This window comes from Notothenia rossii (assembly GCF_949606895.1).
Source record: "Notothenia rossii genome assembly, chromosome: 1".
NCBI lineage: Eukaryota > Metazoa > Chordata > Actinopteri > Perciformes > Nototheniidae > Notothenia > Notothenia rossii.
This window is the reverse complement of record NC_136912.1, coordinates 56265085-56288623: the sequence shown is the minus strand read 5'-3', so window position 1 is coordinate 56288623 and position 23539 is coordinate 56265085. Positions and strand designations below refer to the sequence as shown.

The following is a 23539-nucleotide window of genomic DNA, read 5'->3' as shown; positions in this document are numbered from 1 at the left end:
CAACAATCCCCGCCGGTACCGCGGTATCCCCTCTCTCTATCTCTCTCACTTTGGCTGTGAGCGCCTGCTAAGCCAACATCCCCCACTTTCATCACTTATAGCGCCCATCGTACAGGGCAAATGGAAAATGTAACCGGGGTGAAAAGGGTGTTATCTTTATTTAATTATGAATGTTGTTACATCAAGGCTGAAAATTCGTTTTTTTTTTTATTATATCTTGTGGAAGTGCAGATCCCCTGTCCTCCACCAGGGGGTGCTGCAGCACCCTCAGCACCCCTACTTCCCACGGCCCTGGTAGAGAGTAGACACTTTACAGCTAAAACAACAGCACAGCACATCAGTATGAGAAAAACGACACCCTCTATCCTTAGACCCTCACATCGTACAAGGAAAAACTTCCTTGTCAGACAATATCACAATAAATAAAACGTGTCAGTAAACACTTCATCCTGCCTTTGTGTCACAGGTTCAAGCATTTTGTGTACACATTATGAATGTTCTTTTTTTAATTTACTTATGTTCTAAAAATAGATGAAATCAATGAATATGACAAATACACAAATGTAAAATGAAAAAGTTAAAATGATATTATTTTATTATAAATGATTTGAATCGTCCTCTTATTGCAGCTTTCCCTTTAAGACACCTGGCAACCCGGTGGAGTAGCGCTTCATCCAAAGAGGCTAAAACTAGCTAATGATTAACACAGATAAACAGCAGTAAACCTTTTCAGGACAACTTCACATCACTTCTCAAGGTTAGACACACAACCAAGCAGCTCAGCCTTATGTGTCTCACGCAGAGGAACATCTCCGAGTTATGTTGACAGCAGACTATCAGTTAAATGCAACCGTGCTAGCAAAGAGGAGTAATTACCTGCATCAGCTAGCTTTAGCCAAAGCTAACATGTTAGCTACAGTACTTAGCTAGCCAAACACCAGCTAGGTCTGGCAGAGATGGAGCGGTTGTTGTCATTGTCATGCTGCAGTTACAAGTTTCCTCATGTTCTGTGCTAACATAGCACAGTTGTTAGCGGGAAGCTACCCGACAGCCTAGCTGAGTACCTCCCTGCTGCTGAGTGCTGACAGAAGAGGTGCTGCCAGCTGATGGAGGAGACCGGATTCCATGTGTGTTGTGTGAACCATAAACGTCGGCTATACATGTAAATAAAACATGTAGTCTCTACAGTACCGGACAGAGGCGGATCCCAGCTGTCTAAGGGTCAGGGGTAAAATAAATGAAAAAAGGCACTGGCAGCATGCAGGACACAGTGCTAGTTTAGTAAAGTCATAGCCACAAGAGAAACCCACAAAAGCCCATGATTGGTATTTCTTTCAGTTACAGAATTTGTGTTAGTAACTTTGTTAAATGTTTAAAGCTTAAATAATTGTTTTTCAAAAACAAACAAATTCCCAGAACTTTGGCTCAATCGATGCTTCAACACAATCACTAATAATAATAGACTATTTTTCTCTCTCTAGAGGGGGGGGGCTCAGTGTTACAGTGCACTGGCCCATGTGCAGGGTTGCCAACTTTGGGTACCTGGCTGGAGTGAGATTTTGATATCATGGGAGGAACTCAGAGTTGAACCACTCCTCCTTCGCGTCGAAAGGAGCCAGTTGAGGTGGTTCAGGCATCTAGTTAAGATGCCACCTGGGCGCCTCCCTAGGGAGGTGTTCCAGGCACGTCCAGCTGGGAAGAGATCAAGGGGACGACCTAGGACGGGGCGCCTTGGGATCCCCCAGTCAGAGCTGGTTGATGTGGCCAGGGAAAGGAAAGTTTGGGGCTCTCTGCTGGAACTGCTACCCCCGCGACCCGACCACGGATAAGCGGAAGAGGATGGATGGATGGATGGATGGATGGATGGATGGATGGATGGATGGATGGATGGATGGATGGATGGATGGATGGATGGATGGATGGATGGATGGATGGATGGGTTTAATTACACATGCGCACAAAATGACTGCTATCGTGTCAGTAGCGGGACCTTAACATATATATACAATATATAAAAATACACAATATTGGATATAGACTATAAAGGGCACACAGTTTCATTCACTAATGAAAGTCAAACACACGCAATTAATTGACTTATCGTACGATAAATAACAATGAACTCGATTTATCGAGAATTATCGTGAGAGGCCTATACATGAAACACACACACACACACAAACAAATCTACAGACTTACTCCAAACTGCGAAATATATGAATTAACACACTCTCACTCTCATATACTCTTTAACCCCATCAATTTTGGCCTAGTAGAACAATAAGCAGCAGACTTTTACTTTTTATAATTTCGACTGGATCTTAGATCTGCGCATTCGCAATATGGGTCGGCAGTGGCGGCTCCGGAGTATTTTTGTTGGGTAATCTATAGGCCTAACCAATAAAGTGGTGGGGCTCAAGTCAGTATTTGCAATGTAATTACATACACGCTCCCCTTGACAGTGAAACGCCACGTGTGAGGTTTAGATTATTTCCCTGTCTCAATCCAAATGGAACTGTATGAAATAAAAAGGCACATTTGTCTTGTAGTAAATTAAAAGGGTGACCTGGAGCCAATCCTGCAATTTCACCACCGGTGAAAGAGTTGACATGCTGAAAACCCAACCCTTGCAGGGGGGTCTGGGGGGATTCTCCCCCAGGAGATTTTTTGAAATACTAACATCAAATGCACATTCTGGTACTCTCTTGAGAAGAAAAATAAATAAATCTATTACTACACGACATATTTAAAAAAAATGAATGCCATTTTAGTTTTTTGTTACTTCTGAAAGCTGAACCTGCTGCTCCTCACAGAGAGAAGAGGGAAGAGGCTGTGTGAATTACTTTACATTGTGGATAAGGGTATATAGCCCCCATTGTTCTGTGTGTCAAAATGAAAGACAGCCCACACACCTATCAATCATCAAACAGTGGGGTCTTATTGCATTAGGTGTTGATTTCTATCAACACGTAATTTTGTATCCATGTATAGAGATTTACTACAGCAAAAGTATTCTCCGTCGGGACTTCCTGCAACAACACCACGCCGTTATCTTGATTCTGATTGGCCAGAAGACATTATCAAAGATGTTCTATTGAGAAGACGATCACTACGTGACAGAAGTTTTCAAAACCGTTTCTAGTCTTCGGTATTCTTGTTTTGGCGTGAGAATAGTTTGGGCAGCGTGAGAGCGTGAGATTGAGAGTGAAAGCGTGTGTCACACGCCAGATGCGTGAGAGTTGGCAACCCTGCCCATGTGGCCCCTCCCTAGAACCGGCCATGGTAGGGCAGCCTGTGGGGCACTGCTTTACATCTTCTCCAGTCCAGGACCTTTCATGCAGGGGCCGCCTGGAGGCCACTTAATAATGTTGTATCACTTTCTGCCCTGGTTAGGGGTGGGAGTGAAAAACAGGTTTCAGTTGATAACGGTTTCCTCCGTGACTCTTGATTTATTTTATCAATGCTTTCCCACATTTTGCCATGTACAAATAAACAATACACATGCTGTATCATGTCTCAGTGAGAGATACAAAACATTATCCAAAAGCATGGAGCTAAACAAAGCTCTCCTCTTCCCACACTGATGATGCTACCTTGTGAACATCAAATCCCTGTTGAAATGAGCAGGAGGAGAGCTTGTTAACAGTGATCAGAGGTCCAATTCAGATACATTGTGACTCTTTAATATATGTACAAATGAGTATAACATGAAGGTAAATGATGATGTGTTCAAATGTTATCTTTAAAAGTAACGTTTTTGGTGAGACATTTGAATAAATGCAGTTGTCTAAAGGACACATGCATTACACCTGCTGATGACCTGTCGTCCCTATTCTGGGAGAAATATTTCTCTTACAGTCCAACCAACTTTCAAAACACATTGCACTCAATGCTAACGCAGTATTGTCCAAGTAATGACAGCCCTTTACATGTAATCTGTGAAGTACAAAAATAGAGGGTTTTGATTCAAATAGTAATATAGGGTTGAAATGTAGTTTTATACTGGACATTGAGTAATAATGTTAAACAGACATCCGTCTCCATTGAAACGGTATGCTGATGGCAGGAGGAGCTCCCTGGTGCTGTATGGAGTTACAATTTATTCATTTGCAGTGACGCTCTTGCCTTTGATGCTAATGTTCAGAATCATAGAGATGAGTCATATTCTGTGGAAGGGGTTGTATATCACTTTGGTAATTGTGACAAGCCTAGGTGATGTTGACATTATTACATTTTCCTTTTATTATGTATAGCCCATGTGGGGTTGTGATGGACACATATATTATATTTTTTAAATCTGCGGCAGCACAAATTGCCCACCTGGGACCAATAATAAGCTGACTTGACCTTCTAAATATTTTATTTTTCCCTAGGAGTATTATTATGGCCAAACAATATGATGACCTCGGCTCGTTAAAGGGTCCCGCCTTCACTGACCATACCTTTCAACATTATTCAGAAATGAATCAGGACAGGTAAGAAGGTCTGTTTTGGATTGATCACATTGTTTCATTCATTCATTGACTCCAAAAAAATGACTGGATGATTTTTATGCTCCGGTTCTTGTTAATGAGTAACATATATGCTTAACACAGCCGATTTGAAAAATATTCTCTTCAATGAATGTACTGAATGGGATGTAGGATCTACATGGACTACAATGCAACAACACCACTGGAACCAGAAGTGATCCAGGCCATTTCTGAAGCCCTGCAGGACGCCTGGGGAAACCCAAGCAGCAGTTATATAGCAGGTAAAGAGATCATTAAACCTTTTATACTATGAGATGAATGGAAATGTAATATTTTCCGTTGTTTGCCTTTTCAGATAATCTATCTAAGGATGCAAACAATAAAGCATTACTTCTGAAATAAACAAATGTGCCTTCTAGGTGCTAAAGCCAAAGCGATAATTAATCAGTCCAGAGAGAATGTGGCGAGAATGGTTGGAGGGAAAGCTGAAGACATCATTTTCACATCAGGTGGAACAGAGGTAATCCTGACCCTTAAGTGTGCTGCTGGAAAGTATTTTGTGCAGGACAGTAGTATTGTGCATGCAATGGTATAACAATGAAATGTTCTTTCAGGCCAATAACCTGGTGCTCCACACTGCTGTGGAGCACTTCAGGAGGAGATGCAGGGCTGCAGAGGAAGGGGGGGGGCATCAGAATGGAAGCAGCGGCCTCCCTCACATCATCACCTCTAATGTGGAACACGACTCGGTCAAACTAGTCGCTGAGCAACTACAGAAAGAGGGCAAGGCGGGTAAGAGAAGAGAATAAAAAATCCCAAATTCGGATCCATAAAGTAAATCTTATGTTCCTCTTATCTTTTTTGTTTTTAAGGAATCGGGCTTTATTCTCATATATTCATTGTGTTATATTTTTATGTGTGTTTGGTCTGAATACAAATAATTCTTTTTTAATGTTAAATTGTTCAAAAAATATATTTTCTTTTATAATCTTTATATTTTTTACCTTTTCTTACAACTTATTTATTTATGTTGTTTATGTTTGCACCACCATACACCACAGCAAATTCCTTGTATGTGTAAACGTATCTGGCTTGATTCTGATTCATTTGAAAGACTAACCTCAACTAGATTCCTTGCCTGCACATTCTCTCTGTTTTTGTCACAGATGTGACATATGTGCCTGTGTCCAAGGTGACAGCCCGTGTGGAGGTGGAGGACATTATGGCTGCGGTGCGCTCCAACACTTGTCTCGTCTCTATCATGCTGGCCAACAATGAGACCGGGGTCGTCATGGTGAGAAGGAGATAGAGGCTTACAAACCGTACTTCTCTTTCATTTTCTCTTCTATCTCTTTGTCAGGGAAGCCCTGAGCGGCAAGTGAGTAAGAACATGTTGGGGATCGCTTTAGTGATCTGAGTGGTTTGCCCCCTGTGTTTATGACTTGAGAAAAGGTGGGGAAAATATTTTGCCAGGATAATCTTACTAAACTCCTTACATTTTCAAATCTGTGAAACAATTGAAACGGTAAAAATCTGTTTTTCAATGTTTGTGATATGTGTTATTACTTACTTGAAGGCGGTCCATACAGGATACAGGATTATCGGAGTGGTGGCACAGTACACAAGAAGGTGGCAACCATATATACCAAACATTTCTACTAAAAAGATAAAAATGAGAGTAGTGTTACATAGTTTACTAATTCACCAAGAATTAGATTAGACTTGTAAACAGGATCATTCAAATTTATTTTCCCTCACTTTCATCACATTGCTTCCGTATCGAACTGATAACAAAGACCTTTTACTTTTATGATCATAAAAAATAGTTGAATAAACAATCTGGACATTTTAAAAAGGAATAATTTGTGCTGATGAAGCAGACAGTTGCAGCTTAGTGCTTACATGTATCATGCATTGAATACGATTGAAATGAAGTTCCAATGTAAAGAGAAAGAGCTCTCGGTACAGTGTAATGACCTGTATGCTGACATCGTCCTCCTGTTAGCCACTCCCAGAGATCTGCCAGAGGATAAAGCGTCTGAACAGGCAGCGTGAGCGGCTGCAGATCCTGCTGCACACCGACGCTGCTCAGGCTGTGGGCAAAATACCAGTCCATGCCTGTGAACTGGGAGTGGATTACCTCACCATAGTAGGACACAAGGTCAGGAATCTGTTGTATAAAATATATAGTTTGTCAGATGGACAAAAGGAAAACATTTGATTGAAATGTTTTTTCTAAATATTTAGTTCTATGCCCCTCGGATCGGTGCTCTGTATGTGAACGGCCCTGGGACGAGAACCCCTGTGTATCCCATGCTGTTTGGAGGAGGACAGGAGAGGAACTTCAGACCGGGGTAACATACAATATGGTCTTACATGAGGAATAGTCAATAAAATACCAAATATGCATAAAACAACAGCCAGAATCAGAGCTGCGCATTTACATATTGGGTCTGTTTTCTCTCTCTCTGAATATTACAGCACAGAAAATACACCAATGATTGCTGGTCTGGGAAAGGTAAGTTCTCCTGGAATATTTACTTATATCACTTTTTAATGTCTGAGATATGTTCCTAATTCAATGGTGCACATTTGAGTGAGGAATTATGACTTGTCAAAGCAGTTGGGTCTGCTCTAAACTCGTGGCACACTTCTTCTATGCTATTTTCCTGCACTGTTTTATCATAATCAAAACCTCGTTCACGACATATTCAATTAAGTTGCTGTTATTATTCTATCTAAAATAGTTAAAGGAAGACTATAACCAGGGCTACCTGACCAATTTGCCGCCCTAGGCAAGATTTTAGCTGGCGCCCCCCCCCCCTCACTATGATTCGCGTATGCATGCACGGTTGTGGCATCACCAAAACAGAAAAATATGGACACAAGATGTGTGCAAATGTATTTAGTATCCTATCCATTTGAGCATGATTTAAGTGGGGGGTGGACCTCACCTCCTATAGGGAGGTCCGGGGGCATGCTCCCCCGCCCCGGGAAGATTTTTTTTTTAAATATTGAAGTTAAAAGCATCAATCTGGTGCACTCTGAGAGCAACATGAGGAGATCTATGGATACATATCTCAACACCCATATGAAACAGAACTGGAAGCAGATTTTCTTTTTCTTTATGGATATTTTACAAATCACTCCCCTTTTAAACTGTATTCTTGTTTTACTGTCATATAATATTTTATACTATAAGAGAATAGATGAAAATCTATTCTCTTATTTTTGTATAACTATAATGATCATATAAAGGTGTGCCTTTACCTCACTGAGCTGAGGTTATCAGAGCCGCTCAGTCTTTCAGGAGAGAGCTCTCTAAAGCTCTCCCCCCCGCGGCCGCTTACACAGTAAATTCCAATGTTAATAAAAGCTGTATACGTTTTTTGGGAGTTTGATTTATTTTAAATTAATACAAATACAACATTTAAAACCTATAATTACACACTAAAACCATTATTTCAAAAAAGAACTATTTCACATAAACCTCAGGTTTTTACTGGGGCTGGGGCAGTTCAACTTGATTTGAGGGGGGGGGGTGCGCCATAGTTTATGGGCGCTGTACGCAACATAGGCGTAGTTCTGTTAGTATAAGATAATAAGATGTACTTTGTTGATCCAAAATCTGGAAATTGTGTTATGAAATACAATTTTCTTTTTCTTTTTTCTAACTTTTTTATTAATTTTTTTATTTTATTTTTGCAGCCCCCATTGATTGATGCGCCCTTAGCATTCGCCTATACTGCCTATGCCAAGGGCCAGCCCTGACTATAACTACTATTGGTAGAATTCCTTTATTTAGACACTATACTTGTGTTGGTAAGCATAATTTATAGTTCCTGATTTATTATATGTCTGTTAGGCTGCGGATATGGTGACCTGTCATCTGTCTGATTATCAGAGTCATATGCTAACCACCAAACTCTACTTGGAAGAACGACTGAAGGTCAGTTTGATTCCAATTCCAATTAATATTCTTATTGTATATATTGTATACATGTTGCATTTTTTTAATGAAAACTACCATCACTATGCTTTTCTTTTCAGGCCATCTTCAAAGACAAAATTCACTTCAACAGCCACTTCCCGGGCTCTGATGTCCTTCCCAACACATGTAACGTATCCATCCTGGGCCCAACACTACAAGGTGATGTCATCACTCATCTGTCTCCGTCTTATTTCTGCTTTGCCTGACAGTTCACAACAGTGTCCTTAAACCCATGTTAGTGAGAGGGAAGTAATGACCTGCGCGGGCTGTAAAGCACAGAGGCTTTAAATGATTTATCTCTCTGTTCAGGCTGGAGGGTGCTGTCCAGCTGCAGGAGGCTGCTGGCCAGCGTTGGGGCCGCCTGCCACTCAGACAGTGGAAACAGGTAAAAGAGTATGGGGGTTATTCCCTATCTTTATTCAAGAGCGTGGTCTTTAAATTTGAGAGCACAATTTATTGATTTCAGGTTCAGATTATATATTTCTTTCCCTCAAACCCTGTCCTCGCACTCAAATAGTGCCTGCTTGCGCTTAGATTTGCTCTGCTTCTGCTCAAACTGTACACTTGCACTCAGATATATTGCTGCTTGCACAGATTTCCCGTGTTCCAGCTTAAAACCTTCTCCTCGCACCAGGGGCGGACTGGGACTACAAATCAGCCCGGGACTCTCGACCGGCCCACTTCGGTACCGCTAGTAAATTGTCAACGGGGGGGGGGGTTGGTGCTAGTGACTTATCCGACCGGCCCTCATCCTCTGACCGGCCCACTTCGGTACCGGCCCATGGCCAGTCCGCCACTGCCTCGCACTCAGGCTGTTTCTGTGGAGGCCAGGTGTCCTTGCGGGTGCGTTCGCTTTACTTATTAGAGCGTCCCGTAAGGGTGGTTACTCTTTATAAACTCCCGCCCTCCACGGCTTTGTTACATGTACTTCACTTGTTTCATTTACAACTTTTGGGGGAAAAAAGCACAGTTGATATATAAAGTAGCACCTTACTATAATAGCCACGTTAATAGTAGCCGTAGCACACCCAACACCAACTCGTGGCCCCACGCAGTTATATGATGAGGCCCTCTGTGACGCGAGCTTCGGGGGTGCAAGTGGAGCCTCGCAGCGGCAAAACTGTGGCGCGCTTACACTCTAGGTGCGGCGTATTTGCGCTTCACGGGCCTCATTTATAAAGGGATATACGCTCAAAAAATGGCGTACGCCAGTTTCTACGCAATGTTTGCGATTTGTACAATACTAACTTGACGGGAAAACGTGCGGTCCTCCACGCAAACTCCAACCCATGCGTACGCACTAAGCACAAAAACGGGAGAGACGAGAAACTGCGACACCGTTGGCAGAAGGAAGAATGGAGAGAAATATGTGGAAATAATACCATAAATAAAATGTTACCTCTCATTTATCATATATGAAGAATTTATTTTTCAAACATTGATCAAAGCCAATCTTAAAATGATTAAACAAACGCCTGTTTGAGACTCCTCAGTTCACACAAAAACATAACTTGGAGAAATAAATAAATACGAATATGTTATTTAAAATCACCTCGAATATGTTGTGTTAATGTTATGAAATGTTTTCTCATAAATTATGCGTAAGCAGGAGGACAGAATTACGTCTTAACTGACGCCGTTTTGCATTTCTATAGGTTGTAGATAGAAGCATGGTTTTATATAACCTAGATAACAAACTGTCCTTCACTGCAAACGTTGCTGCTACAACCCGCTGCTGCAGACACACGCTTTACAACATCAGGATGATACGTCCCCAGCTGACCCAGAAGTCAGCGCAGGTTCTGGTCCAGGCTCTCGTCATCTCACGCCTAAACTACTGCAACTCCCTCCTGGCTGGTCTACCTGCATGTGCCATCCGACCTCTGCAGCTCATCCAGAATGCAGCTGCTCGTCTGGTCTTCAACCTTCCAAAATTCTCCCACACCACGCCGCTCCTCCGCTCCCTTCACTGGCTTCCGGTAACTGCTAGAATCCACTTCAAGACACTGGTACTTGCGTACCATGCTGCGAATGGATCTGACCCTTCCTACATCCAGGACATGGTTACTGTAAACCGTACACCCCAGCACGTGCACTCCGCTCTGCATCGGCCAAACAGCTCGCTGCACCCGCACTGCGAGGGGGACCCAAGTTCCCATCAGCAAAAACTCGTGGGTTTGCTATCCTGGCTCCAAAATGGTGGAATGAGCTCCCCATTGAAATCAGGACAGCAGATAGCTTGCACGTCTTCTGGCGCAGACTGAAACCTCATCTCTTTCGACTCCACTTTGAGCGATAGAATTACTAACAAAGCACTTATATACTAATAAAGGGCTGGCTTATCTAAAGCCAATTGAGTAGCACTTGAAATGTTTGGCTCTATTAAACCTGATGTACTTATATGATTCTGTTTTCTTCAAGGTTGTATCTTCCTGGTCGAATGCACGTATCGTAAGTCGCTTTGGATAAAAGCGTCAGCTAAATGCAATGTAATGTAATGTAATGTAATATACTATCATGTTTAATCATGTTTTATGCCGTTTGCTTAGACTTGATAAGTCGCTCATAAAACACAGGAGGTATGGAAACTAAGAACACCATATGTGGTAAATTGTACAGCTAATATAACACAACACATTAGTTGTATTTCCTTTAACTGGTGGATATAGAGTTGCTGCAGTGGAGACGCTGCGCAGAGCTGATCGACAGCTGGGACACAAACCACCAAATACAAAAACATAATTCAGATCCAGTCGTCATGACTCCACTCCGGAGGGAAAGAGTGAAACAGCGACCCTCTAGATGTTATGGTGTAACAGTAGATTGTACTCTCTGTTGCGAGAGGAGGCTAGCCAAAATTGACTTCCCTTGGTGAAAACAAATCGAGGGATTGACCAATCAGATGAGGCTCACGTCATGCCTCACAATCCAATCAAATCGCATCAACTTCAGTTTGTACTGTACCACCACCCTTAAAAAGTAGCAAGCAACTGAAGTAAGTGCAATTATGGAGGGTGGAGATTTGGAGTATTTCATCAATAATAATTGTACTAAACTTCCACTACAGCAGCAACTAAAAAGGAAATCTGATGACAGGCCAATGCCCAAACTGGAGCTGTGTACACAGAGGAAAAAAGGAGCGAATCGGACGTAAAACTTGAAATAATAAACAGCGGATTTCTAACATTTGACATTTCATGTGGCCGGACTGGGTCAGTTTACAGGGCTGAATTTTAGTCCCAGTCCGCCCCTGGGTGAGGCCCCACGCGTAATCGGCCTGTAGGGAGGGGCGGCCCTGAGCACACCGACAGGAGGCCGTGTGCTGAAGCAGAAAAACAATCTGGAGGATCGCTGACCAACATGGAGCAAAGTCAAGGACCCCAACGTTACTTCCTTCAAATTAATTTGGTAATCATATTTGCAGCACATCTATGAATATAATTGTAATGGTAGGTTTATTTTAACGGTGAGAGTAAGAATATCAAAAAGAAAATCCATAAATTGACATTATATAAAAGATAACAATGTATTAGCATTTAACTGTGTGAAATAAGTATTTGACCCCAGGGACGTGCACAGACATTTGGAGGGCTATTGCTCTAAACTGGAAAAAGGGCCTCCCCCCATAAAACAACATAAGACCTTTAGAAAATTGTAACTTGTTTTTAATGTAAAAGAAACCAAACGTTATTACATCAACTGAATTGAACAGTAATTCACATCTCATAACCAAATAAGCTGAGGCGACTACTTGCATTCAGTGACTTGATTTAAAAAATGAAAACCAGGGACATTTTTTGTTTTGCGGTCCATATCCTAATGTTAGTAACTATTGAAGACAAAATGGGGACAATTCTGTTCTAATGTAGTTTGACCATTGTAACTGCTGTGCAGACATACTGATAAAATAGGGCTTCTAACTAATTACCCTAACTAAACTAATTAATGAAACCAGTTCAATACCCATTATTCTTATTCTTATCATTCTTTATGAGCGCTGTAACGGTAAGGTATCTAATTACTTATTTATTTAGTATTCCATAACTTAGTAACAGAGATGGTCAAACTAAAGTGGTAGAGACATGGCAGAAATCCTACAATGAAGCGGGACATTGAACTGTTCACCCGTGAGAGGGAAATCAAGCAAAGAGAGCGAGCGGCCCCGTTGACGGAGTTTACAGATGAAAAGACACAGAAAGACAGAAGCACAAAAACAACAAGTAGGCTATATTTAGGTGTTTTTTTGTAAATAACCGACGGTATCAAGAGGAAGTAAAGTCCCCTGGTGTGTCACTTATACCCTAACTGCGCCATGAGACAATTCAAAATCAAGTTTCCAAAATCCGACACTGAGGTGGTCTTATCGCACCGGCAGATGACAGCGCTGACAAAGTGTGTTTCCCGCAGCGAGACGCTACAATACTAATTGTGGGCTCATCATGTTGATTCGGCCACAACAGAAAAAAGAAAAACAAAGTCTCGCTCTCTCCAGAGGGGCAGGTCAGCCAAAAAGGCCAAACGGGCCGTTGCCCGGGCAACATTAGCCCGTACCTGTGCACGCCCCTGTTTGACCCCCTTGCAGAACATGTGTTATTACTTGGTGGAGAAACCTTTGTTGGACACAGAGGTCAGACACTTCTTGTAGTTGGTCTCCAGGTCTGTGCACATCTCAGGAAGGATGTTGGTCCACTCCTCTCTGAAGATCCTCTCCAAATCCTTCAGGTTTTGAGGCTTCAACTCCCTCCACAGATGTTCTATACTATAGGATTAAGGTCCGGAGACTGGCTAGGCCCCTCCCTCACCTAAATGTGTTTCTTTTTTAGCCACCCCTGTGTTGCCTTGGCCGTATGTTCAGGGTCATTGTCCTGCTGGAAGACCCCTCCATGACCCATGTTCAGTGTCCTGGCTGAGGGAAGGAGGCTATCGGCCCGTCCATCCTGTCCTCGATGCAGGGAAGTGGTCCTGTCCCCTTAGCAGAGAAACACCCCAAAGCAGAATGTTTCCACCTCCATGCTGACGGATGGTGTTCTGGGGTTATAGTCAGCATCTCTCTTCTCTTCTCATTTGATCCATTATGGTGTAGTGTGTTCCCAATAGTTTTCTTGGTGACTGTGGTCCCAGCTGCCTTAAGATCATTAACAAGTTCCTCCTGTTAGTTCTGATCCCTCACCTTTCTCATGACCATCAATACCCCACAGGGCCAGACCTTGTGTGGAGCCCCAGACCGAGGGCGACTGATGTTCATTTTGTCTTTCTTCCATTTCTGAATAATGGCACCAACTAGGGATGGGTACCGAGAACCGGTACTAAGTCAATACCGGTACCTGATTTGACGGTATTTGTATACCGTTAAGCCGCTGGCGGACAGAGCGAAGCGATCGAAGGTCGGGGTGCACTTTTAAAAAAAATGTAGTGGTGATAGTGCAAGGTGCAATCTATGTACTCAATTAGTTGCTTGTAAAGGGGGTAACACATGCAACTTAATGAAGCATTTGCAAACGAGACACTCATTGAATCTAAAACGGTGCTAGCGATACTGCTAGTGCTAATAGTGCTAGCGGGCTTCAGCCGCACCGTGTGTAAAAGTGACCTGAGTGAAGGCTCGCAGGCAGGTTAGCTGCTGCGCACGGGTAATATGTTTTGTTTACCTGAGTGCAGTCTGAAGGATTATTTGAATTATTTGAAGGATTAAAGTAACGTGGTATGGCAGGAAAGTTAAATCTGGTATATTCATTTTAATGTCACCTTATATAAGATATGTGTTAAACTTGTGATTTCTGCATTGATTGACTTCTGCCTAGCAGATACCAAGAAGAGGCCCCTAGGGTCTCTCTGTTCATTATCAATAGTCCTTGCCATTAACAGGGGAAGTCCCAGATACATTTTCAGATAATGTAGTTAAAGTCTTGTGGAATTAATGTTTATCGCCTACACATCCTGCAGGCCTGGAGACTTGGGTCACCCAGCAGTAACCAAGATAAACGTCCTTTTGAGCTTATCAATAAAATGTATTCATTCCTAGTAAGCTGACTTTGGGGTGAAGGGAAGTTCAGGGAAGCCATTAAGCCACAAGAACAATTAAACTTCTGTTAATCAACCAAAACTCATGACTTTCAGGGGACAGGACATTCGGACCTATAACCAGGGTCACTTCCTAGAGAATATGTGTGTGTATTTCTTACTGTGATCAGATGTCCTGTATAATCATTTATCAACTATTCCTGTATTAGTGATTTATTTGATTCCTCTGCTTTTATTCTTTCATATGTGGGTACTGGAGGGCTACAAACAGTGTGGAGAAATTAGCTTAAACATGTTTTATTACTCTATGGGAAATGGAAGCAGCATGTCAAATGATCAGGGAAATCTACTTGTTTTAAATATATGTGTGTGGTTGAATACTTTGTATTAATAATAACAGTATGTGTAAAGGAAGCTGGAAATATGCAATGTGAAACCTTTTATTTGAAATAAAGATTCTGCAGGGAATATTCTTAAAGAACAATAGCTCAAGTGTCTGAAAGAGCTGCAGGCTAAATGAGTGTGCGGTACTTTTTACTGCTTGAGATCAGAGCTGATGTTTTCCTCTTGTTATTATTGTTTGAGGTTAAGGTAACTCACATGTGTTATTTGTATAATCCAACTATAAAAAACTATATCTTAAAACTATCTTTATAAAATGCCAAAAGTATGTGAAACTTGCAAGGAGGGGTTTGTTATCTCGAATGTAAGGGTCGCCTCTGGCTCGCGCTGATTGGCTGTCTTTTCTAAGTGGAGGACCCCTCGGGGGGGGGGGGGGGGGCAGCCGCATAGCTCCTCCTGGGGTTTTGGATATAAGCCGATGTTTTCTTTAGACCAGCCTCTTCTTTTCTTCAAACTGACCAGATCCGTGAGATTGGAGGAAGAGCAGGAAGTACTTCCTTTGTGTTTGTATTTGTGTTTGTATTTGTATCTGTATTTTGTGTTGTTACTGTTTATCATTAAAGCAAGATTATTGTTTAACTTGTATTCTGGTGTTTCTTAATCCCTTCCTTTTTACGAATTTACCCAGCTTATAAAACGACACGCGGAGACGAGGTTGGTTTTAAACATCCTCCAAATCTCCAACAAGTGGTGACCCGACGTGTCTGAGTGGGGTGTTTTCGGGGAAGAGACCACCAGCAGCAAGCGGACGGAATAGTCCAGGGCTAAACATCTCGGCTTCTTCTGACAACTAACAACAGAGCTCTGACAATAACAGGTAAACAGATGCCAGTTTAATTTGAAATCTGTGATTTGACCATATTCCAAATTTTAGGGTTGTCAGACGAAGTTTACAGTGTTTTTATGGTAACAGTACAGATACATATTTTAGATAGGTAGGAAAGTTATATAACATAAAAGTGAATCAACGAGGTATGTAAGACGAAGGTGAAAGGCCCCGTACTTTTTTCAGAAAGGAGACGGCTGAAGACTCGTTGGGGGACGTCCAGTGACCGTTTTCAGACGGCATCCAGGAGACGAATCTGAATAACAATTCTTAGGTTCATAGGAATCGAAGTTGAGTTATAAGTAAAATCCAAAGGAGAGTAACGCAACCTTCAAAAAGCAATTTTGAAGTGACCGGACCTCATTAATCCTTTGTTCTGTGGGGGTTGAATCTATAAAGCCAAACGTCACGATAAAGAGTTCTGTGGGCCTGAGTTTCGGCTCCATGCGTCACATCGTTGAAAGACGGTGTTGAAGCGCGCTGAGAGGCTTGCTAAACTTGTTGGAATAAACATCGGACAATAAAAGCTGAATAGACTGTACGGGGATTTTTTTTCTGTGAATATTTACTGGTAACAAGGACAGTAAGTCAGATCAATATATATGAAGTCTGTGAATATTGACTGGTAACAGAAACAGCCTAAGTCAGATGAATAGATACGAAGTCATAATGAAGGGAGAATTTTAATGAGAGGAGCGTGAGTTAAGAGCTTACGAGGACAGTGGGTTCAAACAAAAAAAAAAAAATTGAATAAAAGGATAGCAGAAGTGTTAATTGTTGAAAGAAGCCCTCCTTTTCCAAAGGAGGCTGAGAGCTACAGCAGGAGAGAGAGAAGGGGGTGTCAATATTTGTCTGTGAGAGTTCCCCCCACCCTTTTTCCTCTCGAGAGCAGCAGCGGCCCGGAGGGTGTCTGCTTGCTTTTTTCTCTAGTGATCTGAAGTTGGACTGAAATACATAGAAAATTAACAGATCAAGGTGTGATTTGAAGTGGTAGATATATTGAAATTAATAAACAATGATTTGCTGCTATTTAAACATAGTCTTTGAGAAATGATTGATACCGTTGCATTGCGTTGTGAATTTCATGGTATTTGTCATTAACTAAGGATTGTACTTAATTATACTTCAAGGAAAATTATATTACATACATCAACCTTAGGGGAAAGTAAAAAGAGGTTTACTGAGTATATGAAGTACATTAAATGTAAGGCTTTATTCAAATTAGATATAATAGGTGGATTTTTCCATCTAGAATACGACATGGAAAGAGGAGAATTTGTTAGACATGAAATAACGAACTCATTGGAAGAAATATATATTGTAAGGTTATTTAGGAGTTGTTATCATATACAGTTACTCTCAGTTGATGGTTGTTTAAAGTAGATAGGAAACTGAAAACGTAAACGATTCACCACAATGGTGTTTTTTAATTGATGAAGAAGGAGTAGAAAGTAAAAAGAAGGTTTTTGGAAGTTTGTCAGAGGGAATCTGTTAATGTTCAAGCATGACAGAGGTGCTGCACGAGGCTAAAAGCCATCTCACACAGTTGGAGAACAAAAGAGGTTTTGATGAGAGAAGCTTGGGCCGGCAGCTGCAGGGCGCAGAGAGGAAGAGAGAGAGAAAAGTCAGATGGTTTGAAGAAGTATAGAGAGAGTACAGGTTATATAGAGTTACTACTATTCTGGAAAATGTCATATTGTTTTGTGAGTAACATGAAATAAGAATATATTTACTAGATATAAGAACAACAGGCTTATCTAGGTTAACAGAACATTGCTATTAACCAGTTTCAGCTGCAACTATCCTATCTTTGTTCTAAAGAGAACGTACGTTGCATTTACAATTAATATTAAGAAATGTTCACAATTGATACCATTAAAGACCGTTTGGGATTAATAGGACGAGTTTGTCATAAACATTCGTGCTTAGATGGAATAAAAGTGTTGAGAGATGTTCTCAAAAATGGGAGTTTTCACAATGCTTTTAGTTTTTATTGAAACAATTAAGTAGTAAGGACAGAAAAATGTTCCGTGATGATTTATTTAGGTTTCAGCTTTAGTAATAATGAAGATTACATTTTGTAATAATTCCTTTAAGTGTTCCAAAATATATTCATTAACTGTAGTCAGATTACTTGTTTTAAATATATAGCGCTGGATACAGTTAGTTTTGTATTCTGTTACAAATCTAACCATGCTTGTAACACACAACTTCGATAAACAATTTGAAAAGAATAGAATAAGCAAGAAGATTAAAGATGAATCTATAGGGGTTAAGAAAAGTTTTTTGTTTTGCCTATTAACTGAGAACTGAAGTAATGAAGAATAGGAAGACTGTTACCATTAATGGGTTTAACATTCACATGTTTCAGCATTCCTGACCATATAGACACTCAGCTGTTTTATTTTGTCACCCGCTGGGGGAGAGATTTACATTGAGTTTTTCTCAGTAGCTGATTTGCTGTGATTACAGCAGCATTGGATAGTTGTGCGCCACCTTTGGGTTGTACTCTGAATCAGGGTGTTGGTGAAAAGTTGCTCATTGCAAACAGAAGAACTGTGCAAAGAACACATCTCAGAGGAGGGTTTCACAGTTTGCTTGTGCCTCGTTGTCAAGGCAACAGTGGTGTGAAGAGGTACTGCAGTTTTGGGGGATTTCTGCGGCACAGAGGACAACGTGTGTCTGCTGATTGTATCACATTGATCCAGAGGTCCCTTCCCCCTCAGGACATCCCAATGCCAGAGAGAGTTTCCTTGGAGCCCACTGACCAGGGCCGGTTCTAGCTTTTTGGGGGCCCTGCCACTGACTACAGCTGAAGAGGACAATGAATCATTGACTGTTCTCAATATGACAAGATTTTGAGACAGGCTGGTCTCAGTCTGTTCAGACTCTGAAGAAATCATGCAATGATTTTACAGCATAACTGTGCAAGAGTTTATCAGAAGGTGGTGTAGAACGATATGCTTAGTGTTTAGGAAAGGAGGCTGATTGTTTAATGATGGTCTGGAATGCTGAAAGGGTTAAGGTTTAATATCCTTGTTTGGCAAACAAGACATCTGATTATTATGTCACACATGATAATCTTGACATAGTGACTAGCTATGGTTAAACGTGTGGACGTTATACCATTATTATCATGAACTAAAAATAAATAGGGAAATAGTATCTGGTTAAAGATGAATGGATTTCATATCCTAGAGAGGATTAGTTATATTGTGAATACTTCACAAGGTATTTACTAATGTATTTTGAAGAACACACAAGAACACAGGTCCAGTTTTGTTTTGTTTCTAGATTAAATTTTCCATTACCAAAACTGTTCAGCTTAGGTCTAGCTTTAGACTTTGATAGTAAAAGAGTATTTAGGCTTATTTTTGTATATCTGACATTTTTTAAATATGTTGGCTATTCACTAGATAGAAAGATGGCATTACTCTCTATTTGTTAAGAACATTTCTGAAGATTAAATATTTGTTTCATTCCTAATATTCCTATTTAGGATGTAATTTGAGAGTAACAAGGCTGATGCTGAAATTGGAAAATATGTTAGTGGTTTGCATGATGTAAACAAAAAAAAAGGTTTTGTGTGTTCAACCTCCAGTTAGATCTGAAACAGTAATAATGATTGATTTGGCCAAAGCTTAGTTTAACATCCTGATGTAACATTATGAGGTATGTTCACTTCTAAGGGTAAACAAATTGATAAAATGGATTATTATTATTATTGATTAATTTGGAATATTAATTCAAAAGGCCGTTTTCTGCAGGTTCACTTAAGAATGCCTTGCATGAACATTTGTCAGAACATTTGGTATTGTGTTTCCTAGGGGCGGTATATTAATAAAGTGTATTGATCATTTGTTTGTTAAACATCTGAAGAAAATGGTGCTGCGAACACGAGAAAAACTTTGTTGCATTGGTTGACATCAACACAATGATGTCACTAGTACAACTCCAGCTAGTAGAATATTAAAGTCTCTGCAGAGCACGACACATGGCCAATGAAACTGAGACCAAATGACCTTTGACCCTGACTGACAGTGTGACTTGAGAACAGCACTATCAATGACTGACTCTGGGGCTGACCAAACTTGACTTTACTACCTGACAGTGTGAGTGTGAATGAATTTCTGCATGTGATCAGTGTAACTGCATGATTCTAAAACAATAACTAACCGAGCATGTCTTTGGACTAATACATTATTTTGGAGCTCCATGGGAAACACAGGTTTCCTACAATTCCACACATTTGGAAAAAAGCACATGTGACCCGTTTCTAATTCCCACAGGAGTTGGCGGTTTGCAAATGTAAAACTCAAACTAAAATCTAAAGATCCTGTTTCTTTTAGGACTGCCAGCTGGAAATGAACACTTATTTTCCCTGGAGTGTTTACTGTGAAAAATGATGGATATACTTTTGTGAATGATGTTTGGTATTTTCTTATAACCACTGGTTACCTGAAGGTTTTCTTCCCATACAGGATTTTATTACACATGTTTACATGTGTAAAAAGGGGGAGTGTGGGATATTTTTATTTAGGGACTGGAAGAAACCTGCCGCCCCAACTCAGATGTTCAATCTGACCATTGATTGACAGTTTTAGATTTAACCTGCTCCCTATCTGGGGATAAGATAATGTTTGATTAATGTTGACATGTTTCTAATATTGATTGAGTTATAACAGGTAACACAGATGCAGAATCAGTGGCCAAGGGGCTACTGAGAGAGGTAATTCCAGAATGAGAATGAGAAGGTGAACGGTGATAATGAAAACAATTTGGTAATATTTCAACAGGTATTAAAGTAACTGAGGTTTGAAATGTAGAAAGAACATATTACAGCTAAGTTAAAACATAGTAATGTAATGAGATAGAATTTAATTTAGACAACATCTTGTAACTAGCCTGGTAAAGAAGTAAAAGCCATAGACTGTTTAGATCATTATGGGGATGTACATTTAATTTAAAGTCATAATAGAAAGACATTTGATGACAGTATGTTGGATTTCTGTATTCATTTTTCAGCTTGATAATATCCAAGCAGTGACAGGTAGAAGCAGTCTCGCCTGGAAATTATTCACTTTGTCAGTATCATGATTTTAGTTGTTTTTAATCCATAACATTAGTGTGTTCCATTACCAGAGACGTTAGCAGTTCATATTATATTTCGATTTTAAATGGGATCTCAAGGATTTCATTTATAATAACACAGATGCTTGTCAGGAATTCAGAGCTATTGAGATATTTAGTTCACCTGAAGATGTTGGGGTTTATTTTGTTGACACAGGCCAAGTATTAGAATTCTGAAGCGGCCTACCAGTGGTGGGTCAAACCCCTGAGGGCCCAGAAGCCCTGAGCGTAGACTTGAGGGGTGGGTATCAGATTTCTCCACACAGGTTGCTGACGCCAAAAGGGGGACCCGAGGAGCAGGAGGCCGACACAGCGGAGTTCGTCTGGCTGAAGGTCGTCAGGCCTACGTGACTCAACCCCAGGTTCTCCGGCCTCTACAGAGTGACCCAGAGGACATCTCATGCCGTCCGCCGAGGAGCAAAGGGGGACATCTGGTACTACTGGAGCCAGTGTGCGGCGAGGAAATCACCGGCTAGGACCATGGAGGACATCAGGAAGGACCTGGCTATCGTCAACGAGGACATCCTTACAGCAGACGACTTGGAAGGAGGCATCAGCGGACTGGAGGAAAAGGACCTCGCGGACATCCCTACAGCAGACGACTTGGAAGCAGGCATCAGCGGACTGGAGGAGAAGGACCTCGCGGACATCCCTACAGCAGACGACTTGGAAGCAGGCATCAGCGGACTGGAGGAGAAGGACAACGAGGACATCCCTACAACCGACAGCCCAGAAGTCGCCATCAGCGGGCCGGAGCACGAAGACACAGGACTTCACGGGAAGACAGAGGAACCTGCTCCCCTCTGATCAGGTTGCTATAAGCTACACATAGCACCTCATTTACTAACCCATTTTTTGAGGGAAGTGGTATCTTAATCCACAGTTTAAAGTTCTTTATTAACCTATAAGAAGACCCCATTTATAAACCCAAATTTAGGGAGTTGTTTTCTAAAAAATCTATATTTAAGGGATTTGTCTTTCTTTTTACCTCATGTGATACTGACACAGGGACCAAAACCTCTCAGAGAAGAATAGAAAATGTCTGAAGGAGCCCTGAATTTCTTGATAACCTGTTGGTCACTACTAGTGTTAGGAGTAATAATCTACTTGTTCGCCCTGCTGTATGTACATTGTAACCTTTAAAATCATGGTTGAGTGACCCAGTGATTCACAGCATTTTTTAATAACTTGGGGGTTAGAGTAGACGTATACTGACACTAGAAGGGTTGGAGCTCACAATATAACATGTTTGGTCAATGGAAAGGTTTAATAATGTCTCTCTTTATTTCTGTAGCTACTTTTGTGGCCATTTTAATAACATGTGGTTGTTGTTGTGTGCCGTGCATCCGCTCCTTGTGTGTCAAACTTATCATTTCCACCATTGAAGGAAAAGCTGCTCCTCCCCCACTGTACCAAATGCCCTTGTTGGCATATGCGGAGGGAGAGGACGAGTATGATGATTCGGCAAACAAGGACACAATTTTTTAACATAGTTTGGTCTTTCTTAACTGTCATTGGAGGTTGTTTTCTGTTCCCAAAGGTTTAATGAAGGGGGACAGACACAGTATCAAAGAAGGACAGTAGTTTTGTTTCAAATGTCTTATGTGTGTTGGTCTCGTTAATGCGAGACCAAAAGGGGGAAATTGAAGGATTATTTGAATTATTTGAAGGATTAAAGTAACGTGGTATGGCAGGAAAGTTAAATCTGGTATATTCATTTTAATGTCACCTTATATAAGATATGTGTTAAACTTGTGATTTCTGCATTGATTGACTTCTGCCTAGCAGATACCAAGAAGAGGCCCCTAGGGTCTCTCTGTTCATTATCAATAGTCCTTGCCATTAACAGGGGAAGTCCCAGATACATTTTCAGATAATGTAGTTAAAGTCTTGTGGAATTAATGTTTATCGCCTACACATCCTGCAGGCCTGGAGACTTGGGTCACCCAGCAGTAACCAAGATAAACGTCCTTTTGAGCTTATCAATAAAATGTATTCATTCCTAGTAAGCTGACTTTGGGGTGAAGGGAAGTTCAGGGAAGCCATTAAGCCACAAGAACAATTAAACTTCTGTTAATCAACCAAAACTCATGACTTTCAGGGGACAGGACATTCGGACCTATAACCAGGGTCACTTCCTAGAGAATATGTGTGTGTATTTCTTACTGTGATCAGATGTCCTGTATAATCATTTATCAACTATTCCTGTATTAGTGATTTATTTGATTCCTCTGCTTTTATTCTTTCATATGTGGGTACTGGAGGGCTACAAACAGTGTGGAGAAATTAGCTTAAACATGTTTTATTACTCTATGGGAAATGGAAGCAGCATGTCAAATGATCAGGGAAATCTACTTGTTTTAAATATATGTGTGTGGTTGAATACTTTGTATTAATAATAACAGTATGTGTAAAGGAAGCTGGAAATATGCAATGTGAAACCTTTTATTTGAAATAAAGATTCTGCAGGGAATATTCTTAAAGAACAATAGCTCAAGTGTCTGAAAGAGCTGCAGGCTAAATGAGTGTGCGGTACTTTTTACTGCTTGAGATCAGAGCTGATGTTTTCCTCTTGTTATTATTGTTTGAGGTTAAGGTAACTCACATGTGTTATTTGTATAATCCAACTATAAAAAACTATATCTTAAAACTATCTTTATAAAATGCCAAAAGTATGTGAAACTTGCAAGGAGGGGT

At 40.9% G+C, this 23539-nt stretch overlaps 1 protein-coding gene across 4 annotated transcripts in view; it reads left to right on the top strand.

Annotated features, from left to right (window-relative positions):
• The first annotated feature begins 641 nt into the window (after nucleotides 1-641).
• scly (selenocysteine lyase) overlaps nucleotides 642-23539 on the top strand; it is a 30324-nt gene continuing 7426 nt past the window's right edge. For 3 of the 4 annotated variants that reach the window (XM_079691765.1, XM_079691764.1, XM_079691763.1), the window contains exons 1-12: nucleotides 642-757; nucleotides 4374-4475; nucleotides 4644-4753; nucleotides 4892-4992; nucleotides 5087-5264; nucleotides 5639-5766; nucleotides 6478-6633; nucleotides 6720-6826; nucleotides 6954-6990; nucleotides 8338-8421; nucleotides 8523-8622; nucleotides 8773-8848. In XM_079691765.1, the coding sequence (XP_079547891.1) occupies nucleotides 4384-4475; nucleotides 4644-4753; nucleotides 4892-4992; nucleotides 5087-5264; nucleotides 5639-5766; nucleotides 6478-6633; nucleotides 6720-6826; nucleotides 6954-6990; nucleotides 8338-8421; nucleotides 8523-8622; nucleotides 8773-8848 (1169 nt within the window). In that variant the 5' untranslated portion in view covers nucleotides 642-757; nucleotides 4374-4383. Of the gene's footprint in view, nucleotides 758-4373; nucleotides 4476-4643; nucleotides 4754-4827; nucleotides 4993-5086; nucleotides 5265-5638; nucleotides 5767-6477; nucleotides 6634-6719; nucleotides 6827-6953; nucleotides 6991-8337; nucleotides 8422-8522; nucleotides 8623-8772; nucleotides 8849-23539 lie in introns of those variants that run through there. The other variant, XM_079691766.1, reaches the window with a different exon arrangement.